Below are 20,647 nucleotides of genomic sequence, written 5' to 3'. Positions count from 1 at the left end.
GATAGTTTAGAACTTAAGCCAGCAGAGATGCAAAATCGAAGCAATAATGACTAGTAAGCATTTAGGAAATATTATTGACTAAAGAGTAATGATTTTGAATTTGAAAAGCATTAGAGAATTTATGAAAGACTTTGAAATGGACCAAGATGATGACTGGATGTCTTAAGTGGAAAACAAAGTATTGCCTAAGCACACTCTTCCGGGCCACCTGATTCTGCATTTCTGCAGATTCCATTGTCTTTGAGCTTTTTTACAGCTCTCAAAGTTGTAGATAACTGAGAGCATTGCAAATGATTCTTGTCCATAACATGCAAACAAAAATCTTTCAGGTGAAAATACAGTTGACTTCCTCTTCCCAGCTTTACAGCTATTAATAAATCCATTTAAGCATTTCTTACTGTTTACATATGTGTTGTTCTTTGAATTTTCCCTTGAACTAGTTGTAGCATCTTAATGGATCTCTAATTAATTGAGTTAAATTTTTGACATGTGCTCATTTCATCTTCCATGAGAGTCATGATTATACTCTCTTTTGAGCAAATCCTTTTATTCACAGTTACTTTCATCTACTGGTACCCATTTCTCAGTTGATTTGAGCAAAGTGAAATACAAGATTGTGAGCTCCATCCCTACATGGTACAGTTAGCTTTCCACAGTGTAAAGCTCGGTCGGCTTCACGGTCTTAGGCTGTATATCTCAACTGTATGTTATTTGTCAAGTAACAGAATGGTGAGAAAACCATCCGTAATGACTTAAAGTATAAGCCTGGTATATGGTGGGACATGTGAAGGTCACCATCAGGTACGATGTCTTTCATTGGCTCCCTAAGCCTGTTGGCATTTGTTTAATGGGCAGACGAATATATAACCAAATTTTATTATTTTCTTTAGGAAAGTCTTTATAGGCACCAAGATTTTAAAAGTGAAGCCAGTGGGAATGTCTACTTTCCCCTTCAGCTGCAGCCTAACGTTTTACACCCCATCATCAGCCAATGTTTTCCTCCAGTGATGCCGAGCATATCTGAACAAGACCTGCACTGGACCAGCCTCAGCTCACTCAGTGAAAATGTAAAGACACCTGCCCTATAGGGCTCGGGACTGATCAGACGAGCTTTAGTGTTTCTAGTTTTCACTGACTAACAATGAACCTCCTCCATTTGGATGTGGCCAAAGTATTCTGCCAGGGAAGAATCTAATCTGTGGTTTCCAAATTCCTTTGGGATCATCAAGGCCAGAAGGAAAACGGTCTTAAGATTCTAAGGCCAAATTCAGTCCTTACTTTTCATCTGAATTAATTTTCCCCTGCCCTGGCCCTTCTTGAGTGGCTATAGACTTAGGAAAGTCGAAAAGGAAGGGAAAAAGAATAACAGTGTTTGGAAATAAGATTCTTTTGGGTGACTTACCATTTGTCAAGCGATCAAATAAGAAAATGTCAAAATCCCACATTCCCACTTTGGAAAGCATATGCTGAAAAGGCAAACGAAAAACAGCACTCAAATGAATCATACCGGAGACTCAAACATTTACTTTGAGACAGTGAATTAAACAATTAAAAAGTTGGAAATAGTAGCACATTGCTATCTGGTTTGTGGTAAAACAAATCTTGCTCTACGTGCTACTAACAAGAGCGTGAAAGGAATCAGACTATCTGGTTCAGTACCAGCCACATCTCTCACTGGCTGTGGGAGTTTGGGCAAGTTCCTTAACCTCTCTGTACCTCAGTTTCCTATTTGAAAAATAGCATTTTTGTGAGGATTAAAGAAGATAATATATGTGGAGTGCTTAGAATGGTGTTTGTATATAATAAGCACACATAAAATTCGATATCTGTTAAAACTATAGTCCAGTAAAGTCTGTACATTGCAAATGACTATATACGTAAGGAGGAGGATGTTTACGGCAAATTTTTAAAAAATGAAGTCAAAATCATTGCTGAGCACATTACTCAGCTCAACGTGGACTAAATGTGAAATGAACCACTCTAACAGATAGGAAACTGGAGTTGGCAATTGAAAATGTTGGGTAATTTAAAGACCTACTGTCCAGTGTAGGCTTATTATCCTGTTTTTGTTTTGTTTTTTTTAAATCCCCCATGCTTAGAATTAAATGGTCTTTAACTCTCAGATGCAAAGCTGTGGTTACGGATTCTATCCTCACTGTGGCTTCTTTGCCTGGCCTTCCTCTCTTCTCAAAGTCACTGCTTCCTGTAAGGACCAGCTCACTCTCCTCTTCCTGCCCCTAAATGTCTTCCCTGCATCTTCCAATAAAGTCTAAGGGCCTTGTCACAGCACACAAAGACCTTCCAGCATTATCAGAAAAATGAAGGAATAATAGGTTACCTGTGAGATCTGGTGTGTGTGAACATTTTATCCAAGTCAAATACTAAAGTAGAATCAGGACTTGATCCCTGGTATCCTAACTTGTGACCCACAGTTCTTTCTACATCTCAATGTCATCTCTCTTGAGGGGTGAATGCTTGGAGGAGGGCCCCACAGGAATGCTCTGTCACTGATGCCCCAGGGCTGGGAGCTTAGTCTTGCTCTTTTTTCTCCAACCAACCACCCAACCACCCAACCAACCAACAACCCAACCAACCACCCAACCAACCAACCATCCAGATGAATAAACAAACAAACAAATATTCACTCAATCTCAGGCCTTGGGTTGTTAGGAGTGATTTTTTTTTTTTTTTCCTTTTTTAAACCTAAAGTTGGGAATTAGTTCTTCTGATATTACTTGTTGCTTAGTTACTAATACTATACAGTAATAGTATAAATTTCTTAATAGTACATAGATAGCATAATATTACTTAGCATGTAAACTCTAAGACTCTACTTCTGATTTCTGTTTAAATGGTGGCAGTTTAATAAAAATAAAGTGATGGGGGTAAATGGTGGCAGTTTATCCTGAAATTTAAACTCTTTTGACAGTTTGGGCTAGAGATAACTTGTGAACTTTTTTTTTTTTTAGATTGTCACATGTTCACTTCAACCTTTGATCAATGAATTGCAAAAAGGATTGTAAAATTTGTGAAAATTATTTAAATAAAATAAGATTATAAAAAGGACTACATACCATATTGGTAGACAGAAGTGGAATTAAGAGTTGGTAATTATTGGGTTACTTTCAGCATAGCTATTATAATGAGACAATTCAATGGGTTTAAAGTTTTAGCTATTCTCTCATCGGTAATCAATCAGTCCAGAATTTCACTTTAGTAAATAGTGTTGTGCAAATATGTTTTGTCCATTTGTAAAAATGAAAATAGCTAGCATGTGCTAGGCATGAATACATAAAACATGTAAGCATGCTTTACCTCATGTAATCTCTGCATCACCCCTCTGAGCTGGGTGTTTCTATTAACCTCATTTCATATTTGAGGGAAAAGTCCAGATGTGTTGACTAACTAGCCAGAGTCACAGAGGGTCTCAGTGGCAGAAGTTGGACTCCAACCCAGGTACTGTCAGCTGAGGTACATGCTCTTGGCCACTGACCTCCTGGGAGGTGACAGAGGAGACTAACTCACCCTTGCTTGTCCAAGGTAGTCTTCATCCAGCAGGTGGAGAGGGGCTTGTGGTATAATTCCACGAAGCAGCCTCGATGCATGGAAGTATCTTTGAAAGCTTAACAGTCTTTTCACCTTTTTTTTAGTGCCAATTTCCCCTGAGTGTGTTGTATCTGTGGAAAGTAATCAAATACAGACGTTATATATTTAAAAAGCCCTATTTTCTCCACTATGTAAAAATACAACGTATTATATTTAAGATTTTATTTATTTATTTGACAGGGGAAGAGAGAGAGAGAGAGCACAAGCCGGGGGAGCAGCAGACAGAGGGAGAGGGAGAAGCAGGCTCCCCCACGAGCAGGGAGCCTGATGTAAAAAACACAATGTATTATAAAGGAGATAAACTTAAAATATGCTCTCAGTGCTTTCTTAAATACAGCCTATTTAACTCTACATTTGAAGTTGTCTTAGAACAAAAATGACCTTTCTTATATATTACATTCATTAAAATGTCAAGATATTTCTGAATGTAATTTTAGAAGACATGAAATATATAAATTAAAATCTTCATTTTCTTATTAATGGCGCTGGTATGCTTAGTATGTGAAATCCGCATACTTCTGCATGCATTTGAAAGGAACAGTTATGCTTTTTTCTATGATATTAAAACCAAACCTCCAGCATTTAAACCAGGTTCGCATCCTACACTCTCTGAATTAAAAGGGCTGAGAATACACTAGCTTAGACATGAGGAAAATATTTCCTAATGTCCCAGGAACACCAGGGGCAAAGGAATCAAGAATCTCAGTACAAAGGTGACCTAGATTTTCCGGACAAGAGGCAGAGAGGGTGTCTACTTTCTAATGGAGTATATTCTTTTTTACTAGTGGCCAGGCAAGTCTGTTCCTGTCAGTAGAGATATTTTAATACTCATGTCACATGCGCCTTTCAAAACTTGACTGTTGACATCACAATGATTGTCCAGAAGTACCCCAGGCACATTAGTTGAATGCCTGTCAAGGTATGTCTTATCTCAGCTGAAATTCTATGAATCACTCCAGGTCCACCTAAGTGACATCTGCTACCCATTTTGAATCTGGAGTCAACTGAACAGTCTACTAGGAAAACGTATAGTCCATAGCTAAAGAAATTTTGGATTCTTTCACCCTTCCTCCCATCTCCCCTTCTTCTCTAGGGAACTCAGAATCACAGTGGATAGAGAAGTAGAGGAAACAGTGGGCAACGTGGCCCTCCCTGATGGCAGTGACTGACAAAAATCAGGTTGTTACGTAGGCTGTGTTATGCATGCAAAGGCTTAATTCAGGGCAGGCAAAACCCACTGCTCTCTGGAAATCCCACCTGACCGAAATGCTTTCTGTTTTTAAAGTGTCTACATTTCATGTGTGGAAAGAGGCAAACATACACCCAGAGAGAGGAGTGTAACTGAAGTTGGGTGTTAGGCACACAGCCAAATTAAAAATGGTATACGTGGACTCAGTTCTACTAGTGGGTTCTTACTCATTTCTATCAATTTATCAAGTCAAAGTACAGGACAAAGTGGTTCATTCATTTATTTAAAACACAGATGTTCAGTGAGATCCTTTGGTTCTACGTCCTCCAGTGAGCAGAACAAAGATCCCTGTACTCATGAAGTTTACGTTCCAGCACAAAGGGACATGCGATAACCAATAAACAAAAAATAAGTAATTTATAAAAATGTGTTAGGTGGTGGTAAGTACAATGGGAAAAAGCCAGAAAAGCTGAAAGTGAGGGAACAGGCATTCTGTGTTTGGATAGTCAGGGTGGGCCTCATTAGAGGGTATAGTTTGGTCAAGTGAAGGAGATGAGGAAGCTGGCCAAGCAGATATCTGGGAAATACCTTCCTTACAGAGGTACCAGCTTGAATGCCCCTAGAAGTGGGAGCCTGCCTGGCATGCTGGCATGTGGGAGGAGCCACAGGAATTCCATGTGGATGGAAAGGAGAGGAAGAGGGAGGAGTAAGAAATGAGATCTCAGAGCAGAGGAGGGCATGAGAATTATACAGAGTCCTGTAGGCCATTGTAACAGCTTGGGCTGTACTCTGAATGAAATAAGGAGCCACTGCAAAGGTTTGTTTGTTTGTTTGTTTAAGATTTTATTTATTTATCTGAGAGAAGGACAGAGAGACAGAGAGAGCATGAGCGGGGGTTAAGGGGGAGGGGCAGAGGGAGAGGGAAAAGCAGACTCCCCTGAGTGGGAATCCCAATGTGGGGCTCGATCCCAGGACTCTGAGATCATGACCTGAGTCCAAGTCAGATGCTTAACTGGCTGAGTGAGCCACCCAGGCAGCCCGCCACTGCAAAGTTTTGAGAGAAGAGTGATATGATCACACTATATAGTTAAAAAGGGTCATTCTATGTGGCAAGCAGTTGTAAGAGAAAGCTTTGATGTGGTGAGACCAGCTATGAGGCCCTTGAAATAACCCAGGCAAGAGATGATGGCTGCTCAGATCATGGGAGGACCAGTGGAGGGACAAGAAGTGGAGGGAGGGATCTGGTGTATATTTTGGGTACCTCCAAGGTTTTGCTCTAAATAACTAGGAGAATGGAGCTGCCATCACCTGAGATGGGAAAGCCACAGGTGGGCTGGATGTGGGGTGGATTTCAGCTTTGCACATGTTGAATTTGGATGTCTATTGGAAATTCAGGCACAGATGTCAGATGGAAATAAGTGGATATAAAACCCAGCGCTTGGGGGAGAAGACTGGGTTAGAGATACAAATCCGGGAGTTGTCAGATGAGATTACCTAGGGAGTAGGCATATATACAGACGAGAAAAGCATCAGAGTCTGAGTTCTGCAGTGTTTCAACTTTGAAAGAGTATAGAGAAGAGCAGAGACAATCAAAGGAGACTGAGGAGTATACAGTGGGGATAGGGAAAAACCATCATTTCCCAGAAGCGTAGTGAAGACAATACTGCAAGGAGGAAGGTGAGATCCTCAGTATCGAATGCTGTTAATGACAGATCAAGTTCAACAAAGACTGAAAATTGACCACGGGTATATACATTTGTCAAAATTCACTGAACTATGCACTTAATAGAGCACATTTTATTCTATGCTAGAAGCAACAACATCCTAGTCACACATCTATAACCCAGATTTTGTTTTTAAAACACAATTTCTCACTAAAAGAAACCAGACCTCCTCTGTGAAATGGCCAAGTCTAGGACCGGGGCAGGCAAAATACAAGAACTGCAACTTCTTGTCATTCTGGAAGGTAAGGGAGAGCTCGAGAAATGATGGGACCATTACAAAAATGACAGAGGAGATGACTTGCAGGGGGTTCCTCTGAGCAAATATGGGAAACTTTGAGCATCAACATGAATAATGGAAGAGCTGATTATAAACCACTGACTGAGAGAAGAATCCATGAATCCATACTGATGGTAAGTAAACAAGTAAGTAAATAAATGAGAAGGGAAATCTCTTCCTTGCAGAGTGTCAACCCATAATGCAGAGGAACTAATAGAGTTAGAAAATTACCATTTTGCAACTTTTTTTTTTTTTTAGAGAGAGAGAGAGAGAGAGGTGGGGGGAGGGGCAGAGGGAGAGGGAGAGGGAGAGAGAGAATCTTAAGCAGGCTCCACACCCAGCATGGAGCCTGACAAGGGGCTCAATCTCACGACCCTGAGATCATGACCTGAGCCGAAATCAAGAGTCGGACACTTAACCAACTGAGACACCCAGGTGCCCCACCATTTTGCAACTTTTATGGTGATAACTGCTTCAGGCCCAAATCATCAATGGACACTAAAACTATTCAGTGGAAGTTTAAAAAGCAACAGTATAATTTATGGTATCAAAGTATCTCCCCACTGATTTATTAATTGGAAAAGAAAAGTTGTGTAGCTTTTTAGTGGACAACTGTAGAGGCGGCACCATCTTCACTAAGTAATCAAAGTTTACATCCCCAATAATGGGAGAAGCTGACATTACACACTTCTGATGTAATACACTGAGGACACGACATCGCCTATGTTGTATTCTTGCTCCAACTCCCAGAAAGAGGAAACATCATAAGAACCCAAGCTGAAAGATACTTTACAAAATAATCAACCTGCATTCTTTAAAAAATGTCAGTGTCGTGAAAGACAAAGATAGCCTCTGGTATTGTTTCAGGATAACGGATGCCAAATAGAGTGCTCTAAATGCATTCATATGACTCTGAATGAGATCCTGGATCAGGAGATAATTTCCAAAAATGGCTTTATTAGGGTAATTTGTGAAATTTGGATATGGACATATATATGAGAAATTTGATAACTGAACTGTGGTCTGCAAAAGAAGGCTCCTGTTCTTAGAAAATACATGCTGGGGGGTGCCTGGGTAGCTCAGTCAGTTAAGCATCGGCCTCTTGGTTTCAGCTCAGGTCAGGATCTCAGGGTCCTGAGATCGAGCCCCGAGTTGGGCTCTGGGCTGGGCATGGAGCCTGCTTGGGATTCTCTCTCTCCCTCTCCCTCTGCCCCTTCCCACCCCTTTCTCTCTCTCTCTAAAAAATAAGTAAATAAATAAATAATTAAAAAATAAATTAAAAATAAGGAAAATACATGCTGAGATATTTAGGGATAAAGGGGCATGATGTGTACAACAAATCCTCAAGTGGTTACGAAAAAAATAATAGCAAAGACAAACAGGGCAAAATAATAATTGGTTCCTCCAGGTAAAGGGTATGTGAATGTTCTATCCTTGAAAATTTTCTGTAAATTTGAATGTATTTTATAGTAAAGAGTTTAAGAAGAGAGAGAACGAGAAGAGAAATGTTAGGCAACAGTATCCAGTATAGACAACCCAAGGAGTTTTGCTACATAGGGAAGCAAAGGAATGTTGGTGATGGTTCTATGCAGAATTACATAGAATGAAATCAAGTGTGTCAAGTAAATGAAATGAGTTATTCCTGTGTTGTGCAGAAATCTAATAGGAAATAACCATACAATGATCAATTCCTTTTTTAACCTTCTATGAAAATTTTCCCATTCTAAAATACTAAAAGAAAATCTCCTATGTAGCTGAGAGTATTTTTTTTTTTTTTAAGATTTTATTTATTTGACAGAGAGAGACACAGTGAGAGAAGGAACACAAGCAGGGGGAGTGGGAGAGGGAGAAGCAGGCTTCCCGTGGAGCAGGGAGCCCCGTGTGGGGCTCGATCCCAGGACCCTGGGATCATGACCCGAGCCGAAGGCAGACACTTAACGACTGAGCCACCCAGGCGCCCCTGTAGTTGAGAGTATTAACATAACAGAATTAGAAGTAAACAAGGTAAGCCTAATGATGGAAATATGCCACAAACATAGCAAATTCAAATTATGGATTATAGTTCACCATTGAATAATGTGGGGCCTGGGGGTACACACCTGTTGGGCAGTTGAAAATCTGCATATAACTTTGGACATGTCAAAAACTTATGTGAGAATAGCCTACAGTTGACCAGAAGCCTTATTTATAACATAGTCAGCACATATTTTGTATGTTATGTGTATTACATACTGTATTCTTACAATAAAGTGAACTAGAGAAAAGAAAATGATAATGAGAAAATCATAAGGAAGAGACAATACATTTACAGTACTGTACTGTATTTACTGAGAAAAAAATCTGCATGTTAGTGCACCCATGCAGTTCAAACTCGTGTTGTTCAAGTATCAACTGTATTCCTTTGTAAACTTCCATTCAGCTTTCCAAGGGGTGTAATACTTCAAATAGATTCATAGGTAAGAAAATGACAAGTTATAGGGCACCTGGGTGGCTCAGTTGGTTAAGCGACTGCCTTCGGCTCAGGTCATGATCCTGGAGTCCCGGGATCGAGTCCCGCATCGGGCTCCCTGCTCAGCAGGGAGTCTGCTTCTCCCTCTGACCCTCACCCCTCTCATGCTCTCTCTCTCATTCTCTCTCTCAAATAAATAAATAAAATCTTTAAAAAAAAAAAAAAGAAAATGACAAATTATATACAATAAATATATATGATAGGAAATAATGGTTTCTATTCATTAAAGTTACCAGATTGCCTAAAATATTGCTAATCTAATGATGCTTTGAGCAGGAGGCATTATGTTTTTTTTGTTTTATTTTGGTTTTGCTTTTTTTTTTGAGGGACACAGTTGGGGGTGCAGAGGGAGAGAATCTTTTTTTTGAGAATTTATTTATTTATTTGAGAGAGTGAGAGGGAGAAGCAGACTCCCCGCTGAGCAGAGAGCCTGATGTGGGGCTTGATCCCAGGACCCTGAGATCATGACCTAAGCTAAAGGCAGATGCTTAACCAACTGAGCCACTCAGGCACTCTGAGAGAGAGACTCTTAAGCAGGCTCCACACCCAGCTCAGAGGCCAACAGGGTGGGGGGGGGGGCAGGGCTTGATCTCATGACTCAGATCATGACCTGAGCTGAAACCAAGAGTAGGAAGCTTCAATTACTGAGCTACTCAGGCACCCCTGGAGATACTGAGTTTTAACTTAGATCCATTTTGCCATTAAACCAAAGAAGAAAACAGCAAGATTCCCTTCTTCCCCATCTACTTTCTTCGCCCTGTGGTCAAACAGGATAACAATCCACCAACATGTCAGAATGTAGATCTCTTTTGATTTTTATTTAAATTTTTGATATTTTTGGCCTTCATTTTTATTGAAAGAGTATTGCTTTAAAATACGAAGTAACTTGATCACTGAGTTATTTGGCACGGTCTCAAATCTGGAGTATGAAGTAAGTGTCTCACCACCCTAGTTCCCATTCTGTCTTGCATCTTTGGTGTACAAGCTCAGGTAATGTCAAACATATTCAATATGAAAATAAATCTGGATAATAAAACCTTCTCATGGTTCATTTTTTATGGTAGTCTGTAGGTTAAAAAAAGGTAGCATATAATATTATTCATGGTGAGGATTTTCCAAGTTTTGGAACAAATTGGTTATTCTGAGGTATATTCTTTATTTGTGCAATTTCAACCTTACTGCGATGGGCAGGCCCATATCTGCCAAGCAGGTGGCCAGTATTTTCTAAAATGCCGAGGCAAGCCATGACTACGCCATTTAGCACTTCTATCTGGGTTAGTCTTTAATTGACAAGAAAATATTTCAGAATTGATGTTGGATAGCCGTTTATGAAAACAGTAGGGTTTAATTTTCTCATTTGAAGACATACATAAAGCTAAATGAAAAAAGCCTCAAGCTAGCACTCTAAAGGGGAGGAACATTCAATAGTGCAAAAAAATAAATTTATTTAAAACAATATTAATAACTCATTTATCAACTGTCATTTGTGAGATAATGACAAACTAGGATATAAGCTGAAGGTACAGTTGGGAGAAAAAAAAATCTGCATAAGGAACAATTCATGAATAAATGGCCATGCTGTATGCTAGTCCTAGGAACTGTTTTTTGACATGTTGAAATGTGTTATACAATTATTGAATAAGATTGGATACATGTGTTTCCAAAAGGGCTCTCAGTGAGTAACCGGTGTCTTTACTTTGATAATTAGGGGTATAGGGATATGCCTATCTGGAGAGAAATTTATGGTGAGCACTGTGAATTTTGTAAGACTGACGAATCACGGACCTGTACCCCTGAAACAAATAATACACTATATGTTAATAAAAAAAATTAAAAAATGGAAAAAAAAGAAATTTAAATGATTAGCTAAGCTACATTTTACAGATAGTTAGCTAAATTCAGCTTGTCAAAATTTAGTCTTACCAATGTGCCTAATAATGAAATGCTGTTTATCTAATATCTTTTTATAATTAAAAAGTCATTATTTAAAGGTATTCAGTTATCCTAATGGTACTTTTTGTTTGGATTTGTTGTTTATGGGCTTTGTGGTCCCCGAATTTTCATTTGCAACAGTTATAAAATGGTGTTCCAGAATAGTTTCATTGCCTAATCTATGTGTGCATTGACCCGGACTGTGAAATTCATTTTCTGCTCACTTGTTCTTTTTTAAATTTCACAAATATGTACATATTAACACATTTCTGCACTATTTAGACACTAATTTAGGGTTATGAAGTTTATATTCGCACTGCTGATACGGCAATTCTTAAATTTCACAAGCTGGGGTTGGCTTAAATACAAAAGACGTTAATAAAAATTATTTTCATTTTGAGTACCTTCTTTATGGCATATTCTCTTTACAGGGGCTGATAAATTTTGGTACGAGGAGAAACCTTAAACCCAGAATAAATATCTAGGAAATAAAAAATCTATAAGCCTACCTAGTATGATGAGGCTGTTTCTGTCAACTCTATACCTGGTTGTTCCAGCAAGGTCTGCAGCAACTGTCTCCTGAATTTGAATGGCTAGTAATTGGTGCAGAAGTAGCGCAGGTGATACTAAGAACAAAGAATGCCTTTATATTTAAGTGAGCAGAACTCGCCTCAAGCAAACATGGAGACCCAACTCCATAAACCTTATCAATACTTTCAAAGCATTAATCCACCTGAATCTTTTTAATTTTTTTTTTTAAAAGATTTTATTTATTTTTTAGACAGTGAGCGAGAGAGAAACAGCATGAGAGGGGAGAGGGTCAGAGGGAGAAGCAGGCTCTCCGCCGAGCCGGGAGCCCGATGTGGGACTCGATCCCAGGACCCTGGGATCATGACCCGAGCCGAAGGCAGACACTCAACCATCTGAGCCACCCAGGCGCCCTGAATCTTTTTAATTTTTAAAAGATTTTATTTCTTTATTTAAGGGAGAGAGACAGAGAGAGCATGAGCTGGGGGAGAGGGACAAACAGACTCCCCTCCAAGCAGGGAGCCCGATGTGGGGCTCGATCCCAGGACCCCAGGATCATGACCTGAGCTAAAGTCAGACGCTTAACTGACTGAGCCCACCCAGGCGCCCCAAATCCATCTGAATCTTTTACATAATGTGTTACTAATACATGCGCTACTCTGATGATTATTGTACTCATACTTATTGCAATACCTATATTATATAATTATAATGAAATTCTTTGCAGGTAGTGGCTATTCATATGCTTTGTTTATTCTTCTTTTATAGGATTTTTAACATGTCTTGTACTCTAGAGTTATTGGTGTAAATAACTTACTACCCTCCAAGGTCAGAAATCGTCCAAACTTTGTAATCGTAGTGGAAGCCCTAATAGCTTTTTAAATTTTGTTTTGTTTTGGTAATGCAAGTGCCTGACTTAACCTTTGCTTTCGGGGCAGGGCATCCACTTACTTCAAAGGGGCATCCACTTCAAAGAAGGCTATTCCAAATAAACGCATTGCCAGCCTCAGGACTAAATAAAGAGCCAGGTCACCTCCCTCCCACTAAGGCTCCTTTGTTTTAGAGATCTTGGTTGATTTCGGCACACAACCCTGTGGGCCATTTGTTTTTTCTCATCCTGGGCTTTAAATTCCCATTCTTATGTTTTAAATTCACCAATAAAGAGTGAGTCTGCAAAACCCTAGGTCCCCACCCCCGCCCCACCCCAGTAAAAGAACCCCAGCCACGCTCACTCTCTCCCTCTCTCCCCATGACTTGGCTGGGTGGCCCCAGGAGCGCTGTGTAAATTCCAGGGCCCGTAAGTAATAAACCTTTATTTTTTCAGTTTCTTGATGGTTGTGGCTGAAGGGTGTCTTGCAATCATAGTAAGAGCCTCGAGTGTTGGTCCAGCCGCGACATTAGCTACTGAAAGGCTGAGACTGGCACACAACAGTAATCCTTTGTGTTGAGTGCATAGCCCTGCACATAATGGAAACTCCATGCAAAATTTGTGGATTTAATTTGAATAAATAATCTCCGCTTACAGAAATATCATCATCAAATGCCATTCTTAAATAATAAGCCAATTTATAAAGTGCAAGATGCTAAAACTTATGTTAGTTTTGAAATCCTTTTCTTAAACCCTTCAATGGAGTTCCAGGGCCCAGATCCTTCTACCACCACTCCTTGCTGTGATCGACTCCCACTTCCAACACCCAACTGTACCCTGTATGATTGCAAATTCACTCTTATTTACACGTCGGATGTTCTAATTAGGCTGTAAGGGCTTGGAGGCCAGATTCCTGCTAGTTTTCTTTGAATTTCCACAATATCTTGCAAGTCATTGATGGTAAACACATGATGATGACACACTTAAAAACTTTCTTGTGTCTGTGCTCCAGTTCCAAGTTCAAGAAGTATTGGAGAAATCAGGTTGAAATTCTAGTTTTAAGTGTGTAGCTCTTAAAAAGATGAGAAAAAGTGAATTCATTTGATTTTAGGTGTCCTGAGCACAAATGGTAGATTTATAGCACAGTTCTTTCTTCCTTCCTACAATTCTACTGGTTCAGGGTTCAGGGTGCCTGCAAAGTTGGCAACAGGGGAGTTGTCCGGGATGGCAATTTTCTTGAAAAAACACAGGATTTTAAGAGTGAAGCAACTTATTCTAAGATGCAGTTGCCCTGTAGATACAATTTAACTACTTTAAAAAGTGAAAATAAATTAAAGATGTTGCATATAAAAAATGGTATTGGCAGATTTCTAAAATGTACAATGTGGACTTGTAGTCTTCTTGACGAGGTGCTAAAGATACCAGCCTCTGCATAAGACTAGTGCTCCTTTCAACGTATTAAAGGCTTCGATTCATTTTCATGTGCTTTTAGCAAATTTCATAATTTAGACTTGGCCGTCATGACTTCAGCACTCAAATTCCACCTTTCAGAGTTTAGCATCTCTAGACATTAAAGTCTGCATTTACTCATAAAAAGAACTAGCTGCCAAAAAGCCTTGTAAAATACATTACTATTTCTATCCCAGTCTTTCAAACATCGTCTGTGGTCATAAATGGCCACAGTTGTTTATTTCTTCCTGTATATATTCTCAGCACTCAAAGAATGGTGGGTAGGAGCTGATGACAACCCAGGGTATTATCTGGCTTGTAACCTCACATGTCTGTGCTCACATGGAGGGACGTATTTTTTTTTTTAAATTACGTTATGCTAATCACCATACATTACATCATTAGTTTTTGATGTAGTGTTCCATGATTCATTGTTTGCGTATAACACCCAGTGCTCCATGCAGAATGTGCCCTCTTTAATACCCATCACCAGGCTAACCCATCCCCCCCCTAAAACCCTCAGTTTGTTTCTCAGAGTCCATAGTCTCTCATGGTTCGTCTCCCCCTCCGATTCCCCCCGCTTCATTTTTCCCTTCCTACTATCTTCTTCTTTTTTAACATTGAGATAATTGAGATAAAATACAAATTAAATTCCTTAACATCTAGGGCCTTCTCTAGGCTTAGTCTTTCATAGGAAAGTTGTGATACCAAAAAGCTAATAAAAATACATATAACCTCAACAACAACAATAACAAAACACTGGGGGGAGAAAAAAAGGAAAGAAAGAAAGGAAAAGAAAAGAAACTCAAAGTACACCATCACCTTAAAATGTAACTTGAAGCTGGGAAATCAATTTGCGTTAAAAGCAGCTAGAAAGTTATTTTAAGTTCTCTAAAATCAGGTCTTGAATAGAGGTGTGTCGAAGCCCCATGTCATTAGCTGTTCTGTGTATGACACATACTCACGACTTCTTGATGGCTGTCTCCAGAAGAAGAGCTTTGCCTCAACACTGCCACGGAGTGGGAGGAGGAGGCGGAAGAGGAAAAGTCTTCTTCAAGACAGGGTAAACTGTTTCTCTAGCTCTACTTTTTAACGTGTTTATTTTTTTCAATTGCCATGTCTCTTTTATGTTGTTGACAGCGAAGAGGACCGAGGAGCGTGTCTGATAGGAGTCACAGAATAGAATGAACTCCTTCCCCACTTCCGGGTCCCCACACCTGCTGCCTCAGCGCTAGGAAATGTGCTCGGAGAGTACGCATGAGGGTCAGATGCTTGTCCTCAGCCACACAACACACTGGTGTTTGGCAAAATGTGCTGTTTTGAGCCTGTTGCTTTGCCTACTGTGGAATCCATTCCAACCCAAGGGCTGTGAATCTCTAACTTCCAGGGTTCAGGGATGGTTGGAAAACTCTTATTTCCTTTTTGTAAGGAGGGGAGAAGACCTTAAAAATAAGCTCTTAAGACTCTGGGCAATAGAGAGGTTTTTCAAAATCCCAGTTTGAATGAAATTTAAATGAATTAGTAAGAAGCCGATCAAATTTCCTCAGGCCTAAAGAAGTACGCGCCAGGCACAGTGCGGTTTTATTGAACCCTCTGCTTCTCAGAGTTTGAAATGTTTAGCAAATCCTGAGTTTTGAGGGCAATGGTTTGTGGTGAGCAAATTGAGGTGACCAAATGGCAGTTGATTCTAAGTCTCCAGAGGTTAAAAACTGCTGCATTAACTCTCTAGTTCTCAGCATGTATTTAAACTAAGTGTGGTCTTTTATCTGGAGAGATGTGTTTGAACTGTTCCATTTCACTACAAAAATTCCAGATGTGTGTTATAATGTGCATCTGCTCTTCTGCTTTCACTTGGCCTTTGAGTTCTTTGCTCTCCTGTCCCAGGATTTCGGACAAACCCTCTGATCGCCTCCTGTTGTCCCCACCAATCTACCTCACCTACCACGGGCAGATTTATGCCTTAAGCACAAGCCCAACCGTGTCAGCCAGCCCTCTTCTCCAAATTTTTCAATGGCTCCCCAGTGTCTACTTAGTTAAGTTCATATTATTTATCCTGGTATTCATGGCTCTTTAAATGTGATGCCAACTTACTTTTCCATTTTTATCTCCTACCAGTCCCCTTGCAGGTAAATAGGTCTCTGTTCTTGCTGTTTCCCCCCTCCCTGCCCCGTTGCAGGTCTCCCTGATTTTCTACTTCCATACCAATTCTACATTCCTTTCCCGTAGAGTACGATCTTCACCCATTGAAATGCCATCCACCCTTCAATAGCCCACCTCAGGTATTTCACCCCCCAGTCAGGTGCCTTCAGATCCTTCTGGGAGTCCTCCTAATGCACTGCAGTTGGTATGGTAGTAACTGGCATTCCTAGCTCTCTGACTATGCAGCAGATGCTGTGCATGCTATTAGAAGCCCTGTCAGGGTATGGTCATGTCTTATATAGCATGGGGCCTGGCTAAGACGGTGTTTATTGAATGAAGGAATGAAGGCATGAGGTGATTCTTGATTGAGGTATAAGATTTTTATTTTTCCTGTCTTTCAGCAGCACATAACCTTGCTCCCAGTGGGCACCACCATGGGATTATAGAACTGAATGAATTATCCAGAACAAGGGAGATTCATTCATCTAACACAACAGATAACAGGGCTGATCCCCTGTGTAGAAGAACTTGAACTTCTAGTTCTTTTCTGAATTTGCTGGATTTTCCGCAATGATTATAAGTGCATCTTGAGAAGGATGGCAGATTAGTGCTAAGTTTATCCATTGGTAGAGGCCCGGATAGGAACATGCATCTTGAAAAATGACCAGCAAAGGATCCTTTATATTTTGTTCTTTGAAAAGTAAGTGGATTTTAAGTGAATTCCTTTTTCTTCATAGGTTAAAAATGTTACTTGAATTATATTTCACCTGAGTGAATCCTTTGATTTAATGGATTGAATCAAGTGGCATTAGAAGTGGTCAGAGTATAGTCTTCATATGTAAATATCCACCCTAGTTCAGTAGGGAACTGGAGATATTTATCTGTACATTGATATTTGTCTCTTATGGTCCATGGCTCTCTCTTGCTTAAAGTGGCACCTTAGGTGTAATCACATCTATAACTCTTGGTGGAACAAGCTCTTAAGGAACGAGCTTCCATTAAGACTTATACCATTAATTCAGGCCATGGAAAGCTTTATTCACAAGGAGCTAGATCAGAAGGAAGAAAGAATTGTTTTAGATGACTATTGCAGTGTCCATCTGCATAGGTACCCGAACTGTTTCCAAAGATGTAACTGATGTACTTCATCTAGAACAAATGCAACTGGCCTCCTAGTCCATTTATTCTATCCATGGCAAGAACGGGGCTTGGGGCTAGGAGTGATGGTACTAGGAAATACTGAGCATCTACTAGGTAGTGGACATTTGTCACTCCATTCATTTTCATAAAAGTGGGTATTGTGAAGTTGAAAGTAATAGATATATTTTACAGATGAAGCCATGGATTTGGCAAGGTTTAGTAATGTATCCAAAGTCACACAACTGATAAGTAGCAGAACGGGGACTGAGATCCAGGTTTATCTGACCTTGAAGCTGATGTTCTAGAGTTCCTTATATTCTACTCTTTACAGGAGCAGACAAAGAGTAGGTGACATGTGAGAGTCCAGCATAGGACCCTATTTCCCAGGGGTACAGTCAAGGATTAATACTCAGATTCCTTTCCTTTAAAAAATTATAGTTAGTAAAATAAGAACAATAAAAGGAAATGTCAATATAACTCATAAATCCAAGTGTTTTAAAACGGACGAAGATTTAAAAGTTGAAGATTAGAATCTATATCATTGAACAGGAATGTCACAGTGAGAAATACTGAAAGGAAACTTGTAAAATAACTATGGAACAATCAGAGACATAGCTTCATAACAGACTTTGGAAGTGATTCTATGCATGTAACGTTCCTGTTTCTCTCACTAAACATACAAATGGAATATTAGGAGGTGACTAATAAATCACTTATGAGCTTTAAAATTGAAAACACATGTATTACTGACACTGACTTAATGTGATTTGATTATTGTGTTATTACACAAAGAAATTTGCAGGCCTTGGTTAGTGCCTCAAGCTTTGGAAAAGACAAACATTTTTGTTGTGGACATAGAACAGAGCTGCAATTTCTAGGGAAGGGAAAGAGTGGGAGGCACTCGGGCAAACAGGCTGCTCAAAATAAAATTGTGACAGGATGCACACAAGCCTCTGGTTTAACCATTTCAGAGCCAAGCCTTCAAGTCACCTAAGATTTCACCTGAAGGACATCTGCTGACTGAGACGTGGTCTAAGGACATGATCTTCCCTGTTTCATGTGACCCCCCTGGGGCATTCTCTTCTTTCCCTCTTTCCTTCCCTCCAGAAAACACATATGGCTTTTATGTATTTTCTAAATATTTCTAATTACCTTTATAATGTGAAATAATATTCTACTCAGGGACAGATATTAAATAAACATATGGTATTCTTTGGTAGCTGTCAAGGAATGAAATGGAAGCCCTTTAATCATGAGTTGGCTATATGTTCTTTCTGAGTCTCAGTGCATAGATTTAAGCAGTGTGGTAAACACTGGTTAGGCTTCACCTACAAATATTTACTGAGCACCAACTTGGTCCTAGATACTTGAATATACAACATTTTCTGGACAGCGTTTCTGATGTCAAATACCCAGAGGAAGGTGTTGGGATGGACCCTTATTGTCTTCACTACTTTCATTTCTACTTCAGCTGTGGATATTTTAGTATGAAAATGGGATATTTTAGTATGAAAATGCCTAGAAATTATCACAGGAAGTGAAAAATATGAGCAAGAGGAAGATTTTCTGTCTAGTGGGTTCCACTCTCAAGAATGTGATGATTCACTTTGCCCCTTGCCCTTGGTGGAGTCAAATATCCTACAAGGGGTAGAGGCAAGATGGCCCCTAGCATGTATGGAGGGGACATGGTAGGGTAGAGAGGCTCAGAGGACAGGACAGGAGAAAAGGAATGAAGAAGAGAGATCAAAAAGAGAAGGGGTGTACAAGCACCCATTGGAGGTGGACTCTGTACCAATGAAAGCCTGTCTGAGACAAAACGTGAGGAAATTTTTACACTACCCTCTGAATCCCACATGGGTTTGAGATTTGCTATCAGTGAGGTTGTGTTCTTTCTGGTAATGGATGAGGTCCTGCACGCCCTTCCAGATGAGGTGAAACCTAACAGCGGGGGTAGAGTGGTCAACCAGAAATACATTCCTATTCTTAGGACTCTAGAGACCATAGAGCTCTAAAACAAGCTTATAAAAGCCTGTATTGGCAAAAAGAAAAAAAAAATCAATACCCACAAACCTACTAAAGCTGTAGAGAGTCCTCTCCAAGTAGGAGTTGTGGGGCTGAAATGGCAGGGAGTGAAGGTGGGGTGGCATCAAAATGCACCAAGAAGCATATGAAGTATTTGTACTGTTTCTTTCGCCCTAGATCATTAGCACTGGATTGTTCAGAATGAAGAGCTTAATTGCTGTGTCTGAAGGAGGAGATATGGAGGAAGAAGTGGTAGAGACTTGGCAATTCCAGGACTTGTGGAATGACCGAAGAGAATTGTCCTCGATTCCCTTCCTTTCCCTTCCTTTCCCTCCCCTTCCCTTCTCTTCTCATTATTCTCTCCTTCCTTCCTTTCCTTCTCCAAACATTAACTGAACATTTACTTTGGTCCAGACACTGGGCAGTGCTGGTGGTGAAAGATGACGCAGAAACACCGACTTCCCCCAGAGAGTTTCCTGTCAAGGGGAGAGCTTACTCTTATTCCTCCATGGCAGTCATAGCTGAAAACAGTGATCCTGGATGTGTGTGTGGGAGGGGTATCTGCACTCTCTTGGGCCCTCCAGCTGCCCTTCTAGTAGACAGGTAGTGTGGCTGGATAACTAAGCAGTGCCCTCATGGGGTTTGGATCTCCAGGAGCAGCTAAGACTCCATGGTAGAGATGCCATTCTCCCTGGTATCTGTTGCATCTTCACTTAGGTGAGCCATGTTTAGCTACATCCTACTGTTTCATCTAGAGTCTCAGCCAGTGGGGCTGTCAAGCTAGGTAAAGCCTGCACACTAGAATTAGTGGAATAAAAAAGTTTAACTCCAAGGAAAGATCCCTTGGCCTAGAGTTGAGACCACCAGGTTCAAGTCTTGGTTCTTCCACTCATCAGTCTTGGGGAAAAGAATTGAAATTGACCTATACTGTGCATGCTCAATAAAGATGGGTAGAATGTGTAAAGACAGCTCCAGTCAGATGGCAAATATCATCTGGAAAGAGTTAGCTTAACCAGTCAATGACTGCCTTAGCTTGAATTAGTTTGCAATTAGTTATGCAATATCAGATAGACAGATTCTGATGGAAGAAGGCAGAAAAGACAGTCCAAAGCTTGGGGCTTTATCTCAGAAGGGAAGTCATGGGGGACACTCTGCTCTGGGAAGAGCTGGAAGGTGGGGTGGAGGGGCAGAGAGAGGAGAAAGAAGGTAGTTGGGTGGAAAGTCTTCCCTGTTTTTCCCAGTGGTTGCTGATGCTCTGTGCTGG

The 20,647-nt window shown here is 40.2% G+C and overlaps 1 protein-coding gene across 4 annotated transcripts in view; it reads right to left on the bottom strand.

Moving 5' to 3' along the window:
* PDE7B (phosphodiesterase 7B) overlaps nucleotides 1–20,647 on the bottom strand; it is a 322,239-nt gene that overhangs the window by 37,078 nt on the left and 264,514 nt on the right. For all 4 annotated transcript variants that reach the window (XM_045865600.3, XM_045865599.3, XM_045865598.3 and 1 more), the window contains 2 exons: nucleotides 3,526–3,677; nucleotides 1,403–1,466 (listed from right to left, as the gene is read on the bottom strand). In XM_045865600.3, the coding sequence (XP_045721556.1) occupies nucleotides 1,403–1,466; nucleotides 3,526–3,677 (216 nt within the window). The remainder of the gene's footprint in view (nucleotides 1–1,402; nucleotides 1,467–3,525; nucleotides 3,678–20,647) is intronic.

Source organism: Mirounga angustirostris, unplaced genomic scaffold (genome assembly GCF_029215605.1).
Source record: "Mirounga angustirostris isolate CCGP_5_RB_7025 unplaced genomic scaffold, mMirAng1.0.hap1 SCAF_8, whole genome shotgun sequence".
NCBI classification, from domain to species: domain Eukaryota; kingdom Metazoa; phylum Chordata; class Mammalia; order Carnivora; family Phocidae; genus Mirounga; species Mirounga angustirostris.
The sequence above is the reverse complement of the archived record's forward strand: the minus strand, read 5'-3'. Positions and strand labels throughout refer to the sequence as shown.